Raw genomic sequence first — 20,608 nt, 5'->3', positions numbered from 1 at the left:
GTCCTCAAAACAATTCTGCAACATTTTCAACGATTCCATAGCTGTGACTCTATCGGAAACACAAAAAATCAAGAGAATTTTTTCGTGTCGTAAACAAACAGCTGCCAAACACACACTAATTAATATAAGGAGATCAAACTTTATACAAACATAAAAAATAACGTTGTAGCAATCTAGAAATAAAATATTTATTATATTTATATACAATAATATTTGGACCAGTCCGGGTCAAGTTTGATCAGAAGGTATACCAATATATTAGTAATATATTCTTCTTCTTCTTATTAAAACTTCCATATCTATCATAGTTACTTCACTAGAATTTCCTGATTAAAAACAGAAAATTCACAAAAACCTCAGTATCATACCGATTTTTTTGGAGAATTCGTTCAGAAAGAAGGCATGGATACATCAGCAATTTTTTTGACTAAATGCCCGAAGTGACTTATCAAAGCCCAAATTTAAGTTCTAATTTGGAATATAAGTTTGAACTACATTTTTATACCTCTGTATGATATATATATATAAGACTGTTTTAGCTATACGAGTATTAGTATGAAATAGCAAAATTTTGCTAGTCGCAATAATGTTGGATTGAAAAGTAAATATGTAATAAAATTTATTATCAATTTCGTACTCACAACAACGAATTCCGTTCTTTTCTCTCCTCAATCCATGACATTTCGTATTAGTTCTCAATAAACCTGAAAGAGATATTAGAACGATATTTTAAACTGAGTACTAGATTTACTTATAAAAATTATTTAGTTTGTGTTTTAATTTTGTTAGAAAGAATTTCTTATTGAAATAAACTGCTAGCTTTAGTTGATTTCATTTTATGCAACTCAAGCAATCAGCACGATCATATTATTGACATATTATATAATATTAACTAGTGTTTTTATAAAATCTCACAAGACTAAAGTGTATAAAAAATCATACCAAATGATGTGGTATTATTGAAAAAAAGTTGTCAGATAACGGGTTTGCCAATAAGAGTGTTATGATTTAAAAAAAAAAGTTATATTAGAAAATTCAAATATTTTTTATTTAATGAATATGAATAATAATAAGAATGAAAATGAATGATAATAAATATAACATCATTTAAATAACCTTCATGACATCTTTTGCCGGAGCGAATTCGATGAATAGAATTTTCGAGTACTTTTTCCACTAAATCAAGTCGTATGTCATGAATAGCACGTTCGACATTGACTTCTAAAGCTTTAAGAGAGTCTGGTTTATTGCTAAAGACCAACGACTTCAAATTACCCCATCAGAAGTAGTCTAATGGTGTTAAATCACAACTTCTTGGATGCCATTCAATGTCATAATTTCTGAAAATTATCGAATCTCCAAACTTTTCTCGCAATAGTTCGGTCGTTGCACGTGCTGTGTGGCACATAGCCCCGTCTTGTTGGAACCAGATGTTGTCAAGATCCACTTTTTTCAGTTGCAGCCATAAAAAGTTGGTTATCATCGCTCTATACTATTTCGAAAGAAGTACGGACCGATGATTCCACCAGACCAAACTGTCAATTTTGGTAAATGAAATGGTTGTTCATGAATAATTTGTGGAGTTTTTTTCCGGAATCGACAGTTTTGTTTATTTACCGAACCACTCAGATTAAAGTGAGCCGCATTTGAAAGGATGATTTTATTTGAAAAATTGCAATTGGCGAACTATTATTTTGATAATAAAATTGAATAATAAATGTTGTTCTTACGTATGTCTTTCCATGATGAAGCTGTAAACATTATTGAACACAATGAACAAAAAAATACAGACCATGACATATGTATTAAAAATGGCCGAAACGATACTTAAATCATCTACCCCTATTGCAAACCCGATATATTCTAAAAGTTCGATTCTGACCTTGGTGTTGTTAAACTTATATTTTATAAGACGACTATTAAGATGCATAGAAATTACAGTTGATGTTTGTTGAAAAAAAAAGTGAAAAGAACTCGAATCTTTTTTCATTTTGAGTCGTTAAGTTTTTATCTACAATCCATTTTGGTTCAATAAACGGACTTTGAAATGCTGAGAATTGGGTTCATCATAATTTTAAGTGTGCTAAACACTGTTTTTATAAAACTGATTGATTTTCTAATTTGAAAAAAAAATGTAGAGACTTATTTTAAAATACATTGAAGAAGTCTTTTATTAGTACATACACATATGCTCTACTAAAAAAGGTAGAGCACATGTACATACATATATCAACATAATAAAAATAAAAAAAATTTTGACAATTGGAGTCTCAAAACCCGCGAAATGTTTAAATTTCTGTATTTCTTTGAACACTCGTATGTACTTCGTAAAAAAAAAAATTTTCCTTCTCAGTTGTCTCTCATTCCAGATTGGTGAACATTTCAAAATTATAATTATATATATATGTTATAGAAGCCTGCTAGTGATGCTATTGCTTTTTGTCCACAATTTACTTTAGATCCATTAGATTCCATGGCACTCTTATCAAATTTTTAATGGAACTAACAGCCCGATTGTTCATCAATGGTTACCGGCACACGCCGGAAGTTGTACACGCTTAAGAAGCATTATCTGTCAACAGTATATTAGAATTTTTCAACATCAGATTAAGAAAGTTTTACGCACTATCTGAAGCCTCGTTAAGTATTGTATATAGCTGCTCAGAGAGGTCCATCTTAAATTCGAGTGAATGAAAAATTGCAAAAGCTTTTTAATTTTGTGGGATATTGGCATAAACCGAACAACAATTATTTTGCTGCTGTCGCTAGCTGTTTAATTTAATTTTACAGCTTTTATTATAAGCAAAATTTTTTTTATATATTTAATTTTTTTTGCGTTGAGTCAAAACTACATCATTCCATAAACAAATATTAGTTAAATGTTGAGTCGAGCTTATTAATTAAATTTAAGAAACTTATAGTTTTAAGATTTCTTAGAAGGCTTCATGATTTTATGTAAAGTTTGTTGCAAACCTTTGAAGCGTAGCACGGTAAGTCGAGGACAAGCGCCATTAAAAAAAAAATTATAATTATATTTTTATAAATTTTGTTGATCAAGCTTAGAACATGAATTTAATAAACAATTTAAAATAAAAATAGTTAATTAAATGTTTGACAAGTTTTGTGAAAAATTTAGCTTGAAACCTTACTCATTAATTGTTTGAAGTCACTGAGGCGTCCATTATGAAAACCACATGAAATTGAAAACAAACTTATTTGTATTGAGTGATAAATGTTCAGATATGAATTTATCAACACACACACACACGCACGAACATGCACACAACCGAACGAAGTTCACATATCAGCATATCAATGTATATATGCCAGTATAGGTATGTATTATGTAGACGCATATTACAGCTCACCTTCAAACGTCAACGCGTCACTCAAACTCAATGCTGAACTCTTCTGCTTTCAACTAAGCGGGCAGACGTAAATATTGTAATTAAAATTACTTTAAAAAAAACTGGTAGAATTAGCAAATCAAATGGTTATGTGAACATACATAGATGCATAAATGTATATGTGTATGTGTATCGGAGAACATGTGTTTGTGTGTGCACTTTTTGGTCACGCTTTACAAACGCAAAGTTTCAAACATTAAATCTATATTATACATATATGTATGTATGTACATATATATTTAAAAATATATATTATATATGTATATGTAGCTGCCAAGGTTGTACCGACCAAGTGCTCTGTCAAAAAGGTGGAGTTGTCAAGTTTCATTTGAAAAATTCAAAGTTCGTAGCTATTTGTCAACTGACAGATCTTCTTCAGGTCAACAGTGGGAGCCACCGCCGCCGAGCAGCGCTGTCAAACACCTGTTCGGGCGTGCTTCGTTTCTACATGACGCTGACAATTTCTATTAGTGCAACGTCTATTTTTTTTTTTCAATTTAATTAAAAAGCAAAATAAAAGCAGCAAATAAACAGTTAAAGCAGATGAGCTGCGAACGCTGCGGGCAAATGAGGAGAAAGAGTTCGGAAGACAGTAACTATGGCTTCCAAGAATGTAGAGTTAATTGACTCATCATTAATCCCAGTCCCAGTTGGTTCAGTAACTTTCAAGACGTAGATATATTTCAATATGCATGTACATATGTGCATATATTCTATCTTACGTTTATAGTTACCTGATTGCATATACATATTCATACATACAAACATAGAAATATATGCATAGATGCGTATGTGATATAGAGCTACATATGTTTGTAGCTACATCATAAATATATAACTATATATACATATATGTACATACATACATGCGGTGTGGCATCATTTATGTATAAGCACTTATAAACCTTTCTCGTATACCTGCTTTTGCTGCCTTCGTATATGCAATGCCGCCCCCATCAGTGAGAGTGAGTGCGCATTAGTGTGGGCGTGTTTGCTGCTGCCTGGCCAAGCGTCGCAGTTGTTCTGTCTGCTCTTTCGCACCGCTGCGCTGCTTATCCAATAAGCGCTGTGGAACATATTCAATGAGCATGACAATATGGTGTCTACGCTGTGAGCATCCATTGACCCCGTTGGAGGTAAATTTGCGTTTGTATGCATTTACCAGCATGTGTATGTACATATACATATTGATTATATATTTGTTAGCTGCCAAAAGTGTTTTTTTTTTTGTAATGAAATCCACCCCCAAATACGTGGATGCTGTGTTATATAGTCGGAATTTCCAGTGAAAATTGGCCACTGCATTGCCCCTCATTTATTTCCAAATTTTCAGTGTAATTTTATTTGGAATATTTTTTGTTGGAAATATTGTAAACACATGTTTGTATATACTAGCTATTAATTTTGACGGTCATAATCACTAACACCTTTTCAGTTAGAATTTATTTATATACAGTGGCGTTTACTTGTATATGCATATGTATATACATATATGCAGTTATGTAAACAATATATATATATATATATATATACTTATATATGCAAATATTACAAATAAATATGTATCACTGCCTGCATTTGCAAATCTCGTAAATGTTATTTACTTCTGTGCGGTTCGATTAATAAATTTATGGTATATTGAGACTGTAACGCATCTACACACAAATAACTAAATTATGTGTAGTTACATAGCTTGGTATTTATAAATTCAGTTATTATCCATAATTCGCCTGCATGTCCTTATTTTGAATGTTTGTATACAAACGAGTAAGTACAAAGGTATTTATTTGAATTGTATTGTACATATTGAAATAATAATAGAAATTGAAAGAGGTGTTAACCAAACAAAAACAATTAAGAAAGTAGCTTTTGCTCAAACCATTACTAAAACATATGCTTTATTTGGCTATTTAGTAACCTAATGTTTAAGATAATGAAATTTCCATGAGAAAATGAAATGTTTTTCTTATATAAATTAGGCAAAATGTTTTATTTCGTGAAAAAAAGTTTTGGTACGAAATAAAAATAAAGAACCAAAAAACTTAATTATTTGCATTTTTTACATAAATTTTGAGGTAATATGATATACATATATATGTACACAGGTGTTAATACAAAAGTTGTGGATCTCTTCATTACCTACAACTGTGCCATATAACTATTTTCTATAGGACGCGTAGTTTTGCCGAAACACGCGATAAACCGTTTTTAACCCTTAAAAGTTCAACCACGCCCCTCCCCTTGCTCTTCCTGATCTCAAATCGCCCGTAAATAAATTTTCCTTTCATATATGTACTGTTTTCTTTCCGTCCGAAAATATTCCCCAAAAATTTTAAGCTGATTTGTCAAATGGTTTCGTAAATATGAGCGTATCTGTTAGAGTATTCTAATTTAGAATAGTCGGCTCCCGAAACTGTAAACACGTTTTTCTCGAAACGCAGCCGTTGAAGACAATTTCTCGACGAAATGGATCTTGACTTGAAATTTTCACGCGATCTTTTTAGATATATTTGAAATATAATAATCGAAGTAATAAAATTTTTGTTAATAATTTCGATTTTTAAGCCACTCTAGATTGCATATTTTTTTACAGAAAAACACGACGTTTTTTCGATAAGACGCCATTTCGTCACAAATCAATATTTTTACTAATCCTTCGTTCATTATCTGCGTTCATCTATAGTAATAATAAATTGTTTTAGTTTTTGGATTTGTGATAATTTTAAGCAGAAAAATCTAGCTCATCGCCAGACAGACACTTTTTTTCGGAGATTTCCTTGGAGATTGGATACGGAATCAACGGAATCCAAAATTTTTCCTTAATAAACTTAATTACATATAAAATAAATTCTTAATTCAATTCTGTAAATATAAATTTTTTATTTATTCTTTAAATGAAATGCCTTTGAGAAAAGAATATAAATAAATATATACAAATAAAAATATAGAACTCTTTTGTATCATCATCTTACTTAAAAAAAAAATAGCTGAAATATAATTGAGGATATTAAAACCAAACTTGGTACAGATAGTGCTCTTAATGTATGACTAGCTTAATACAAAAATATTCAGATCTACCTTATTTAGTCCTAATAAATCGAATTTGGCCATACCCTTCCTTCTGCCTGACTTTGTGTTATATACATATGCACATGCTTACAATATATCAGTGAATATTTATGATATCCGAAAGGCTTAAACTTTCTCTCCTTATACCCTATATAATGATTTATATCCCTCTAGTAACCTTTATATCAAGCATTTCAGCCAGAGTGCGGGATATCATTACAATTAGACGAGAGTGTCAAACCAGAGCATTTGTAGCAATGAGAAGGTGCAAATTGAATGTTCTCTGGTATGATGCCATGAATTGATGACATCGGTCCATAAATTTTCTGACCTTATTTTTCTGAACTTAATAATTTTTGTTACCTGGTGGACTTAAATGGACATATTGTGCTGATTGTAATTTTTTTTAATATATGTAAATATTCGTTATTGTTGAACCGGATAACTAAACTCGTTCTAAACAGGTTTACATCGCCAAAAAGACGGCATTTGACGCATAAATTTGTCAAATTTGACACCGTAGACACGCCTTCAACTTCTTCCCCTCTTCCGACTTGATCATCTTCGCCTACATCACTCTAAATACTCACTATAATGTTTTCCATCTAACTGTTAGGCTAAATGCCATACATGTATAAATAATAAATATATGTTTAATGATTTTATTTACAAATAACTGAAATTATTAAATTTTATTTATAATATAGTTATTATTTAATATTGGAAAGTTTATTTCTAAATCAATTAGCAATCTGACATAGCATACTTTTAGGCTCATATTATCTATCTTTACGTGCATATGAATAACTTGCTGCTCCCTCCAGCGACATCTGTAAATTGCTTATAGCATTGCGAGAGTGGAACGAAATTTCGTATGGAACATAATCTTAGATTCCACACAAAACGGAAGTCGATGCAAGACACTGAACGCACTTATTGGGGAGTTACTTTTAAATTGACTATATAAAAGCGTGTATACGTGTATATTACGGTTAAATAAGCTGAAAATGGCGATTCGCTTTTATTTGTGTGAATTTAGTTTATAAGGAATAAGAAAATGTTTCCAAAAATAAATTTTTAATCAAATTTTAATAAAGAAAAATCACGCCTACATTTCCTCTATTAACCAAAAATTGTAGCGGTTGAAATTCTTTTGTGATTAAGAAATTAAAATATATTTAATTTTACCATAAAATAACGTAAAGGCAATATGAAATTAATGTTTCTAACCTCGTTAACAGTTGCAACGCCTGATGAATAATGCAGTGACAGAGTTGATATCATTTGATAGCTCCTTAATGAAGGTGTTTAAACTCTTCTTTTTCGTAAAAATTATATTTCTCGAGCAGAATCGTTAAAAAGTGATATTTGTCTGACCTTAACTTTTATTAAATGCAAAGATTACGCAGCTCCTTTTGTCTATACAAACAGTAGAGTCGTTCTAAGGTGTAGGCAAAGAATTTTTAAAATATGCTCAAAAATTTGAGGCCTTGTATTCACCATAATTTAGTCGAAGATATCAAAGATTCAGATTTACGCTTGTAAAACAATACTCATATTTTTTTTAAAAAGGCCTCAAAAAATTATAAATATTTTTGATATCACATTCAGAATTCTATTATAGTATTATCGTGTGTTCTTTGTTCATTTTCATATATTTATCAAAAAAAGTTATAACTTTAAATCAAAAGTATATATATAGAAGCATTATGTTAGTCCTTAAATGTAGTAAGGACATTTTTAAGATATATTTATAAACTTAAACGTCAGTATCGGATACTGTTATAGTCGAAGATATCGCACATTAGTTTTGGTCCTTGTAAATGTGCATTTTTTTATTAATTAGAAGCTAAATACTAATTCTGGCGAGTAGAACTTCCGTAAAGTGTGCAAAAGCATGTTTTAATTTTTCAGATTCAGATTCAATTTAGTACCAAAAATTAATTAAATATTTACATTTCTCTGCGAACACATACACATGCACATACATTTGATATTGCTATAAACAAACGTTAGTTAAATATGCAATAGCATCTGTATACAAATCCAAATGTATATACCAAAATGTATGTATGTATATACACATATGCCATACATATACATACATACATATGTGAATGGATATAACTTACGCATTTAAATTTTGTTTTGATTTTCGTGCGAATAACGGCAATAAGAGGAAAATTTGCAAAAATCGTATTTCATGTTTGCCTATTTTATGGCCCTTTTTTGTTTACATCGTAAATTACACACAAATATGAAAACAAAGGCGTGTTGCAGACTTTGGTGTGCCAATATAACGGAATCTTCCACCAAAACACCTTTCAACATTTCAAGCAAATATTCATTTGTAAACATTAAGTAAGGCAGCAATTAAAATACATTAAATTACTGCATATAATTACATATATATACGAGCATGTATATATGTATATTTATATATATGGATGATTCTAATAAGGTGGTACAATTGTTGAGAGAAATTATTTTTTTAAGAGTAAATTACGAGTTTAATGTTTATAGGTTAAAAATAGTGTTAGATCTTTCTTCGACCGTTGTTGTCTCTGGTTAATACATATTTTAGGTATTTTTATCGGTCTGAGTTTTTTTGGTTAAAATATATTATAAGTATAAGGTTATTGGTTTAAAAATACCGCTGCCGAGCTAAGGCATGTAAGTTAAATACATGAATGAGAATTCTACATTTTTAGTAAACTGGAACTTTAATTTCAGTAACATATCTTATAAATTCACCGATATTTATGCTATTGAGTATCCCATAGTCACTAAAGCCCTTAGACCATAACGAGCATATTAGCATCTTGCAAATGTGTAGACCGGTTTTTGATGAAAATTTACACGTTTTAGCGTAGTCAAGAAGGTCCGAAGTCAAGGAGGTTTTGTTTACTTTTAACAAAATCAACAACCGTTCCTTCAATCAATAACCTTTTTCGAGCTCAAGAAACTTTTGTTTACATTTAATGAAATCAACAACCCACGTTTAATGAGGTCAATGACCCTTTAGTTAACACTTAGCAAAGTCAAAGATCTGAGGCATGACTCTTTTGTTTACATACGATCCCATGGTCAATGACCTTTTTGTTTCCATTTAGTAATGTCAACAACCCAAAGTAAATCCCGTTTTTGCTTACCTTTAGCAGAGTCAACAACCCGAGGTCAATGACTCTTCTGTATGCCTTTAACGAAGTGAACAATCCAAATATATGAATTTTAAAATGGATAGGTTTAACTTTTGAATTATACTTCAGTTAAATCACGATTTTATAACTATATGTATGGGTTTCAAAATTTCAAACAGTTGAATATGTATTTAAAATAAAATTGTTGAGCATGTTTTTCTTTTTAAGGTCAATTGTTTTATTAACAACTTCATAATTCAAAAAAAAAAAAAACTATTAGTATACTATGAGTATAAAGAAAATTAATACATAATATGGAAGAAATCGATATAATTTATATATACAAAAATTTTCAAATAAATTTTAAAATCAGTAAATATATATCATTTTAAAAAAGTTTGATAATCCATAAAAATAATTTTTATAAATTGGTACAGAATTTTATTAAATAAATTTGCTTTAAAGGACTAAGTCAGTGTACAATTTTCAAAAAGTCTATTATTTTTTGGAATAAAATACACTTAAGAGGGCTTAAATCATTAATTGAACCATGTTATCTAATATAATTGCAAAGTTTCTCTGTATAATCCGCTATATAACTTTAAACGGATTTTCGCGAAACATTTTTTATAAAAAATATATAGAATAATAATATTTTCGGCACTCAAATATATGTTTAATTAATCATGAAAAAAAGAAACGCGATTAATTTTTCCTTACTCCCAGCATAAATTGTAAAAATTAAGCCTTTTTAACAGCCGTTGGTCTCACCTCATAATAAAATATCATACAATTACACTGAAACAATTTACTGACCGCCACTGTATGCATATATATATTTTTACTTCAACACCTGTATATGTATATGATCAGCTGTAGACAATATTTTATTCATTAAACAGCCTAATAATAAATAGTAATGATACGAAAAAGGTAATCGTAACGTAGTCTATCCGCTTATTTGAACTTTTTCTATTACAACTGTTTTGGTTGCGTATACGCACTTGTGCACACGCTGTCAAGCATGTTTCATGGTTATTTGTAAATAAATACACGCATACTTTCCGACATACAAATGCATCTGGCAGTAAGCAACGAGCACTTAGGAGCATAAACGACACCCGCTGCTTCGCGAATGGCCGTTGAATGCCAATTAGTAGCAACAACAAGCCAAGTAAACACTTACTTGGACAATGCTCGCGCACCACGCTACATGTAAGTGTACTGTTCGACGACGATCGCAGCCGATCCCTCTATGGTTAATTTAATATAAGATAAACAAACAATCGAACTTCATGGACTTCGTTTAATTTGGCCGAATGTGATATGCTTGGGAGCGCTTGCAATGTTTACTTAATATTTTCAAACTTTTTTTTCAGATTTACAATTTTTTTTTTGTTTTTTCCAATTTTGTTTACATGATTTTTTTCTGTGCGAATGGCAATAGTGAGCACTTGTCTGTGCACGAAATTCGCAAAGTGTTGAAGAAGAGCGAAAAATAGAAAAAATTGCCGACGATTGCCGAGAAAGTGTGCAAATTATCGCGAGATCGGCACTTTTCGCTTCTTGAAATCTTAAAAGTTTTCAGTAGCAATTCAGTAAGCGGTGCATACAATACAAATTTTATAGAAAACGGATTGTGAATTGATTTTAAAATTTTTAACTCAAATATATTTTTTAGTTTGTAATTAAATATTTTTTTAAGAAATTCCAAAAAAATATTATTTACAAATTTTTACTTTTTATTACAAAAAAAAAAAAAACAATGTCTGATCACATAAAGTTAGAAGTGAAAAATGAACAAAATAACTGTAACTCCGCAAAACCATATAATAATGCAAAACACGATATACTTTTTGAAAAACGTGACAACTTCAAAAATGAACGCGTTCGTTTTAAAAATAACATACACACAGTTATAGTGCCAACACATCAATCACATAGCAGAACTCTACCCAAAACTATGCCAAAAAATGGTGTAAAACATTTCAATGAAAATCTTCACAAAACTGATTCCAAACATATTTCAAAAATCCTAACCGTTAACGACACAAATAATGATTTCATTATACAAATTAAAAACGACACAAAACCAAGAAGAAAATCAGATACAAAACTCACAGCACCCACACATTCAACGCTTTCGAAGGCGGAATCGAAGACCTCACTGAGAAGCGATCACCGAGTTTTAATTAAAACCGATTCGAAATCGACATTACGCAGCGGTGAATCAAAAAATGATTTGAAATCGCTTTCCGCCACTTTGCCGCGTCACGCATCGAACAGCACATTAAAAAGTAACAGTTTGGGTAGACCGTTGCATAAGTCAGACTCCAAGGCGACTTTGAAGAGTGAAGCGATCTCAATTACAGATGTTTCAAGCGGCAGCAGCACGCATGTGAAGAAAAGTCTGGAATCGATGACCGATGAGGAGATCATCGAGGAGAATTTAAAGGAGTTACTCGAAAATAAGAATCGAGTAAGTTTTTAATAAGATTTAAGAGTGTTAGGATATATGTATATATTTGAGATATTATTGGTGTATTTGTCGTAGAACGGTGAAGTATAAAAGTCATTAGAAAGTGCATTGCATTAACTTTCTCAGTTTTAAAGCATTTTCTGTATAAGAGGTTTCCATAAAAATAAAAAGCTCAGCTTAACTTTGTAAAAATAATCGAAAGTCGACCATAGTTCGTAGAGAAGGCGATGTAATTTCGTGCACCCTACATTGAGTAAAGTATGCTAGTATCTACTTTGGCCAATAGGGTGTGTAGTTCTTAAATATCAACTGACTAACATCCGACTGGAGCAAATTCGTTTTGGTTCGAAGTTATGGTATGGGAAGATACCTAATGACTAGCTTATCTAGTACAAGTATTTTAAAAAAGTCTCGTATAAATACTGAAGTTTATTCTCAATTTGTCACAAACTATATTTCTCTGCTAAAAGGTTTAGCGGGGACTACAGGAGGGTTGCAAACATTTAACCTGTACAAGAAACCTTTGTTAAGGATGTAACCAACTAGTCTGCCCAGATCTCAATCAAATCTCCAGCACCAATGAAAATTGTATAGAAATTAAACTCTTATCAAACTGACTTAATAATGGTGCCGAAGTAGGATCATGAAACATATGCTGAAATACTGTTGGTCTCGAGTATGTTCCTTTTTGTTGAGTGAGATTAACAAACATTGACTTATATAATAATTCTGAGGGATAATATTTTTAAAGTTTTAATGCATATTCTTCAAGAATGATAGAGATAAAGACTACACCAAGTTTTACTGAAACTTTTTTTTTTGCTTTGACAGATGTGACCAGGCATTACAAAACCAAATTTACATTGTTGACGTATATAGAAGTGCTTACGTGTTTGTTCACAGCTGTGTGACAGCTTTTTTACATTGCCTTTTTTTATTCTATAGTCTATGACGCCACCGCTAGTTCAATGGCGCAATCTTTTTTCTATCATTCTTGTGTATTCCTGCCCGATTAGGCCTTATAAGTTATATCTTCAGCTAAATAAATACGCTTAGTGTTGAAGCCTTAAACAAATTGTTGTAAAATTATCGATTGATTTTTCCTGGACTGGTAGCTGGGAAACCATCTATTAAAAATTACGAGTATTTCTTAAGATCATTTAGAGGTTAGGCAATAACCACTGCTTGAATTATACAACATTGGTCCGGCAGCTAGAGCACTTAGAGATATCCGCTAAATTAATTGAGAATAACTAACAGCGTTGAGATCGCTTTACCTTACCTTTTTAAATATTAGTAATATTATAGGCTTCACTCTTTGATAATATAAATAGCTCCCTCCCTACAAACTACAAGTATTATTGGCGAACTTTTTTATAAAACTTCGAAACAACAGTGTTTTTGGGAAACGCGGTTATTGTTGTTGTTGCCTCATGAAATATTTATAACTAGTTATGGGAAATACTGCCGAGTTGACAGCCCTTGGCTGAATATAATATCTCGTCTGTTTCCTATACATTAGGGTGGAGCGAAAAAAAAAATTTTTTTTTGCTTAACCTGAGGGTAAAATTTGTAGAGTATAAAAAATTTAAATTTTTGGAAAAAAACAATTTTTTTTTTTAACATCTAACACTTTTAAAGTAAATTTCGAGTTAACATTTTTTTTGAACACAAAAAAATTATTTTTAGTTTAAACTCTTTACATTTATATAAAAATTACCAAATGCGACGGTTTTTGATTCAAAATTTATTTTAACGCTTAAGGAAAGCATGCTGTCGTTTAAGACTTTTTTTAAAACTCCAATAATGGCCACAAACATTTTTTTTAAGTTGGTAACTTTTAATTGGCCAGAAAGAGGACTCTCCACAGCTCCTAGAACACTTAACAAAACTTTTTTACAAAATAATAATTTTTACTCGAAAATTTACTCTAGATGTTAAAAAATTTTTTTTTTGTCTAATCTACAGATTTTACTCTAAGGCTAAGCAAAAAAAAAACTATACATAGACCCGACAGCTCACGGAAGTTTATTTGTAAAGCTTGTTTCCTAAAAAAGAAGCGCATCTTTTTCGTCGTATACCACCTGTTTGGACTTAGGACTTCCAGTCTATTTTTCAATGCTTATTTTTTTTTTTTTTTTGTATTGATCATTCACTACAAAAACGCTTTAATAACGCCTAATAAAGTTTTTTTCGATAGCAGCCACGCAGATTCCACAATTTATAGATCAAAGGTGTTAATTATGGAAATCAGTGCTCATCCGGTATAAGAATGTGCGGATGCACGAGTATAAATATATTACATATCTTTCTATGTAAACACATGTAATTAAAAGTGTTGTTTTTTTTCAACTATTAAAACATTGTGCTAAATTTAATATTCAAAGCACTACGTCAACTCATTCGGTACAAGAAATACTATATTCGATATACTGAATACTACGTATGTATGAAAACGACTAAATATTATACTTAATACTTATTTATGGCATATATATATAGATATTATATATGCATGTGCGCTACACTTTGCACACATACTGTATCATTTCGTACAGTAAATAAATAGCACTCACATGTCTGGAGGATTTCAAATTGATGGACCAGTCAAAATTGCTGAGATTAAGATATGCAGGCTGTCAGTTATTGAAAACACAATTGTTTTGTTTTCGGTGATGTTTTTTCCAACAACAACATACAAACACATCTGTTGTCGGCAACTGGAATATACCGAATAGAATTGTATTTTTGTAAGACATAAATCTCGAATGAGCGCATCAACAACGGTATATTATAAAGAAGGCGATTTAACAAATAAATCATTGTTTTATGATAATGAAAGCGAAACGATGAACCATGAAAATCGACAAAAGTACATCTTAATATATGTAACTTTATTGCGCTGAAGCGAAATAGCTTTCGAGGCTTTCATCATTTCACCGTTTTATGTATTTAGCTCCGTGTGCAGATAATTAAATTAGTGCAATTTCCAAAATTCTGCTTAAAAACGCCTCGGAAAGATTTAAGTATCATTTTGTATATGTGTCGTACATGTATGTGTATATATGTATATATGTATGCATATTTTCATATTTAAAATTCCTTCTATATATATATGCAATATTGTTTTAGATGTGCTTTTGACATTGTTGCTGGAGACGATTTAAATATGACCTTCAATCAAACAAGTGCTCAATACTATCTACGTTTCCTTGCGGCTTTCGTTTGTAAATCGATTTTTAATTGCTTTTTCTCTATATATGCACACATACAAGTACATATATGCATATGTAGATGAACATGCATATAGTATATGCTATATGCAACGCGATTCCTTGAACTATCACATGAAATAATTTGGTGGGAAAATTTCGCAATAAAGCAACATTTTATAATACAAAACTCGCACGCGCTGCTCGAAAGATTCTATAGAAATTATCGTATTGACTTTTATACACACATCAGAAGTCGATATGAGATATTTTAGGAATTCCGTTCTTATAGTTGTAAAATACAATAATAATTTTCTCTAAAACAAAAATTCTAAAATAATTATGAATTCTATTACTTTTTATTTAACTATTTTGAAAAATTCCAGCTGTAAATTAAAAATTGATTAATTTAAAAATATAAATACAATAAAAAATTAGCTTAAAAGTTATGATCGCAATCGTTTTTAAAAAATGTCATATTTGCTTAGAATGTTCTTTTAATTTTTGATTTGCTTTCTATTAGACAAATTATAACAGCAGGATATATATGTATAAATAAAGCTGATATTGAAGAGAAGGCATATAAAGAGCTAGAAAGCCCAGCACACATAAATTCACCATATCTCAATTAGGGTTGCAAATAATGCATTAAAAATTAATTTAATTAACATTTGAATTAATTTTTTTTTGTAGCCCTAAAACGGGATTAAAAAATATATAAAAAAAATTTTGATTCCGCATACTGGATTGAAAAATTAATAAAAAAAAATTGTATCCCAAAAATCGGATTCAAAATTTATTTTTAATTATTAATCCCAAATCCCTCATTGAAAAATAAAAAATAAAAAATAAAAAAATTTTCAATCTTAAGCATATAGTTAAGATTTAAAAAAAGAATTTGGTTTAGAATTAATATTTTCTCGAGTTCATTCTTCTTCATCTTGGATTAAAAAACTTGAATTTAATTTTTAATCCCAACATCGTGATAAAAAAAAATATTTAATTTTTAATCACAAATTTTTTACTTAAAAAATTCGCAGTTCTGATCTCAATACATAATTCCTATATTATATTGTATATATACTTGTAATATATTAGAAAACACCTCTGCGGTAGTAGAGGATTACAAGATCTCTCTCGTTTTTTTGGTATCCGACCAAAAACTATACAGAGTCTTCACAAAAGAATTAAGAGATAATTTCATTTTATTCTAAACTGAAAGTCAACCATACTGTTTGGGCCATGTTTGGACGTTGTAGTAATCAATTGTAGCACTTAAAAATATCAACTCAGCAGAGTTTATCAAAATGCGTCAATCAAACGAGTCAACATAAACAAAAAATTTCGGGAAACATAATTACAAGAGAATTGTTAAAATTTAGAGTGGTATATTTCACTAAGGGACATCCAGTAGTTCTCTGGGCCATCTACAATCTCTGGGATATTTGTAGTTTGAAAATTCTATGGAAACTTGAATGAAAAATAGATCCAATGTTTGTTAGACTAAATATAAAATTTCTAAACAGCGATGAGGCGACCAGAGAAAACTAAAGTTGTATTTAGTTTATATTATAATGGTGTAGCTAAAAAATAATATATATATTATATATATTTAGCTATATTGATAAGAAAAATACCCTCCACATATATTGTATTAATAACTAGTTCTTTATATTATATTTAAAAATAGGTAGCAACAACATTATATGCTCATATTTCTTTGCTAAATTTTATGGATTTTTACCTATTAAAATTAAAATTTATTGAAAATAAATTAAAAATATAATATAAGCGGGGACCCTATTCCAATTTAAGTTTGAAAACTTTTAAAGTACTCTACATGTACCGTAATGTAAATTTTGACTTAAATATTATTTATATTCAGAGACTTTTTGATTAAATCCAGTTTTCAACACTACAAGTTCGGAGTTTTGCAAAAAGTAGCGGCTGGTTTTTGGAAATATAGCTTATTAGACAAAAACCTTTTTTCCTTCGAGTACATGAAACTTAATCTTTCACAAACTAATCATAAATTCGAAATCTACAATGAAGCACAATCTATCTCTAAACTATGAAAATACGAAATAGAGACGGATTCTTTTTCAAACAATAACAGATAACATACTTTATATTTACTTCTAGCATACGAGCTAATCTACACAAGTCCATTTAATAATTTCTGAGTCATCAGGCCTAAGTAATTTTTAAAAGTATTTATAAATTTTAATTTTTTTATTTAATCATTAAAACAACAACGATAAAATATTGCAAGTAAAGTAAAACGTTTGCAACCGCGAGTGTATGAAGCATAGATATACAAGTATATGATTCATTAATGGTACACGGAAGCCACGCGCAGTAGCTAGAAGAACTAAGGCCTATTGCTAACTTTTCAATCACCAAGCACACATTTCCAAACACTATATAGACTAAATAATTTGTACATCCCATCGTAATCTTATAAAAATGTTGTACACCTACTCGTCCTACTCATTGAGACACGTGTGCAATTGATGTGGCTGGTTAGTCACCATTTAGTAGGTTTTCGATGATTTTAAAATTATACTTTATATTTGTTTATGCGCATACAACAACTAAAAAGAAAATCAATGACCGCATGTGGCATATAACAACTGAAATTAATTACAATTTAATGGGTTTTCATTTCGCCTATGGTTTTTTTAACTTCCTGGTCTCAAATTCGTGTGCATTGTTTGTAGAATGGATATATAACAGTTTATACGTATGTATGTATATAATAGGTTTAGCTCAAAAAATCAAACAATGGGGAGTGTCGAATCGAACGAGCAACTGGTATAAATCAAATAGATTGGGTAAACATATGTTAATTGAAAAGTAATACCGCTATAACGAGGTATTGGTACACATATTATTTTGAAAAAAATTCGACTGGATACCTTTGATGCTTTTTCTCATATAAGTTCTTTGAGAAGAGAGAAAATATAAAATTTAGCGAGCAGAGAGTAGGCTAATCCAGGCACAGTAATCAAAAGACCAAACTGTTATCAAAAATGTCAACTCTTATAGGAGCAAAGTTTGTTCGGTGCCAGCTGTCGATATCCTCTTCATATGCCTACTTGAAACTCACCAAATTTAAAATTTAATTTTTGAGAGACTCAAAAACTCTCTTTTTAATCCTTCTAACTTATCAATAATATTTCTGTTTCTAATATACAAAAAAAAAACAAAATTTAAACTTAAAAATAGTAAAGAGTACTTCAAAAATCTGTATTTTTATTTCAGGAAGAGCGAAAAGCGAATGGACGTCTCATTGCAGCCATTGTAGCATTTCTAGTTATATTTGTGGGACTCTATAATATGTGGCTAAAGAAAGCCAATGGCCTGGCGGGCATTCTGGTGCCGGTGATAATTATGGTGTCTTATGGCGGTTGGGTGGTGTTGCTCGCTAAACGCGATAAGCAGCGTCAAGTATTGTATGTAAGTAAGTACTATAATATAATATTATTGAGTATGGATAGGATAAATTCAGGTGACTGTCTCTAGGCATGTCATTATTGTAGGACTACACAAACAAAAAGTGGTCGAAAATTAGACAACTCGGCTGGAATTTATTCAAGCCAGTCAAAGCAAAATTCTTGGCTCTTAAATTAAACTATATGCGTTTTATTTATTCTTGAAGACCAAAATGTCTACATATAAAAATCATTTATATAGGATATGCGGTTCCCGACGTTTCTTCAGGCTTCAGGCCAAATTTAATATTTCCTGTTCAGAGTATAATAATTGTGATTCAAAGAATTTCAAATCCCATTAATTTAAAATATTATTAAATTTTATTTTTCTAAATTACTAAAATATAACAATATTCTGCAAATTTATGATCTAGCAAGTTTTGTTTAATTTGAAATTAAATTTTTAATTTTTATTTTAATAAAAAAATAATAATATTACTCTCGTCTCATTTAAGGACAAACATGTGGAAGAAGTGATGGAACGCAACAAAATCGAATTGGCCGAAAAGGCGAGATTGCTGAGAAAGAAAAAGTTGGAGGAGACAAAACGTAAGGAAAAAGAGAAAACTGCCAAACTAAATCGTTTGGGTCATCGTCCCAGTTTTCGAGAGAAACTATTCGGTACGCGTACGCCGGCCTTGCAGCCCTCGGCAAATCTGCTAACCATCGCCGTCACTGCAGCGGCGCCATCACAAATTGTTGTAGAGTCGAAGAAGAAACGGCTGGAGCGTATGGATGCATTGGTGTTGCCGCACCCGCCGATACGCACCGGCTCAGCGCCGTAGTGTACGTAAAACATAACGGCACTACAATTACAGCACACATAAGCGCATATGCGAACACAAACACACAAATACACAAGGCAAAAGAAAGAAACTTAAGATAAACAGGAAACATGCGAAAGGTTTGCACGACCGGAAATGAGGGTATTTAAAGCATTTTCGATATGTTTCAAAAGTAATGTGTTTACGTTTCGATTCGCCGTCGTAGTATATACATATGTATCGCTTTCATAAATTGCTCCATAAATATGCCTTTTTTATTTTGATAAACACCAAAAAAATTGTATATAAATAAGAATTAAAAAAAAAAAATTAAACATATAAATATCTAAACATGCACAGTGTGCTCACTTCTAAGTAAACATCTGCATTACTTTGAACTTTATCGTAATCCGTCCTTTTTATGACTCTTCTCATGACTGTCTTTTGCTTACAAGCACACACACATGTGTAAAATTTTTAATCACTATACTTCTATGCTATTTTTCTACGCTCACATGTAGTTTATAAATATAAATAATTTTTTTTTTTTAGTTGTAATGATAATTTAGTAGTTCTATTTAAGACTATAATGTTTACAAACTCTATATTAAATAAAAAGTACTATTTAAATAAAATTACGATTTTTTACACAAAATATGTTTTTTTATAGTTTTTTTTGAAGAAATTTTCAAAACATGCAAGTATTAAAACATTGGCAGGAATAACATCTAGACGTTTATATATATGCAAGGAATAATATCAAAACGTACATTAAAAATAGCAGAAGATGATCTGCTAAACATGATATAAATATCAGAATCCTACATCCCCAGAAGTTCTGGTTTTGAACCCGAATCTGAGATATTACAATAAAAAAAAAATTCTAATATTCTTCGCTTCTCGGTCGATCATGACAAATATACGAGAGTAGATCTGAAACAGTTTCTCGAATAGACTTTGAGGCAGGCCTGTATTTGACGAGAATCAGAGCTGAAAACGAAAATATTATTATTTCTTTTCACCATGCTTAAGGAAGAAATAGT

General features: G+C 30.5%; 2 protein-coding genes across 3 annotated transcripts in view; one reads left to right on the top strand and one right to left on the bottom strand.

The window, feature by feature from the left end:
- oc (ocelliless) overlaps window positions 1-20,608 on the bottom strand; it is a 151,341-nt gene that overhangs the window by 113,569 nt on the left and 17,164 nt on the right. The window contains 1 exon segment of the mRNA XM_014246040.3: window positions 642-704. Within this exon segment, the coding sequence (XP_014101515.3) occupies window positions 642-682 (41 nt within the window). The 5' untranslated portion in view covers window positions 683-704.
- On the top strand, window positions 11,217-20,220 carry LOC106625812 (uncharacterized). 2 transcript variants are annotated; one of them, XM_070110042.1, is made up of 3 exons: window positions 11,217-12,095; window positions 18,572-18,770; window positions 19,257-19,502. In XM_070110042.1, the coding sequence occupies exons 1-3, from the start codon at window positions 11,382-11,384 to the stop codon at window positions 19,352-19,354; spliced, it is 1,011 nt and encodes a 336-aa protein (XP_069966143.1). In that variant the 5' UTR covers window positions 11,217-11,381; the 3' UTR covers window positions 19,355-19,502. The 2 variants fall into 2 exon arrangements, with proteins under 2 accessions (XP_069966143.1, XP_014101113.1); XM_014245638.3 differs by having other exon boundaries at window positions 11,219-12,095; window positions 18,572-18,766; window positions 19,257-20,220.

This window comes from Bactrocera oleae, chromosome 5 (genome assembly GCF_042242935.1).
Source record: "Bactrocera oleae isolate idBacOlea1 chromosome 5, idBacOlea1, whole genome shotgun sequence".
NCBI classification, from domain to species: domain Eukaryota; kingdom Metazoa; phylum Arthropoda; class Insecta; order Diptera; family Tephritidae; genus Bactrocera; species Bactrocera oleae.
This window is presented reverse-complemented; position numbering and strand designations above follow the sequence as displayed.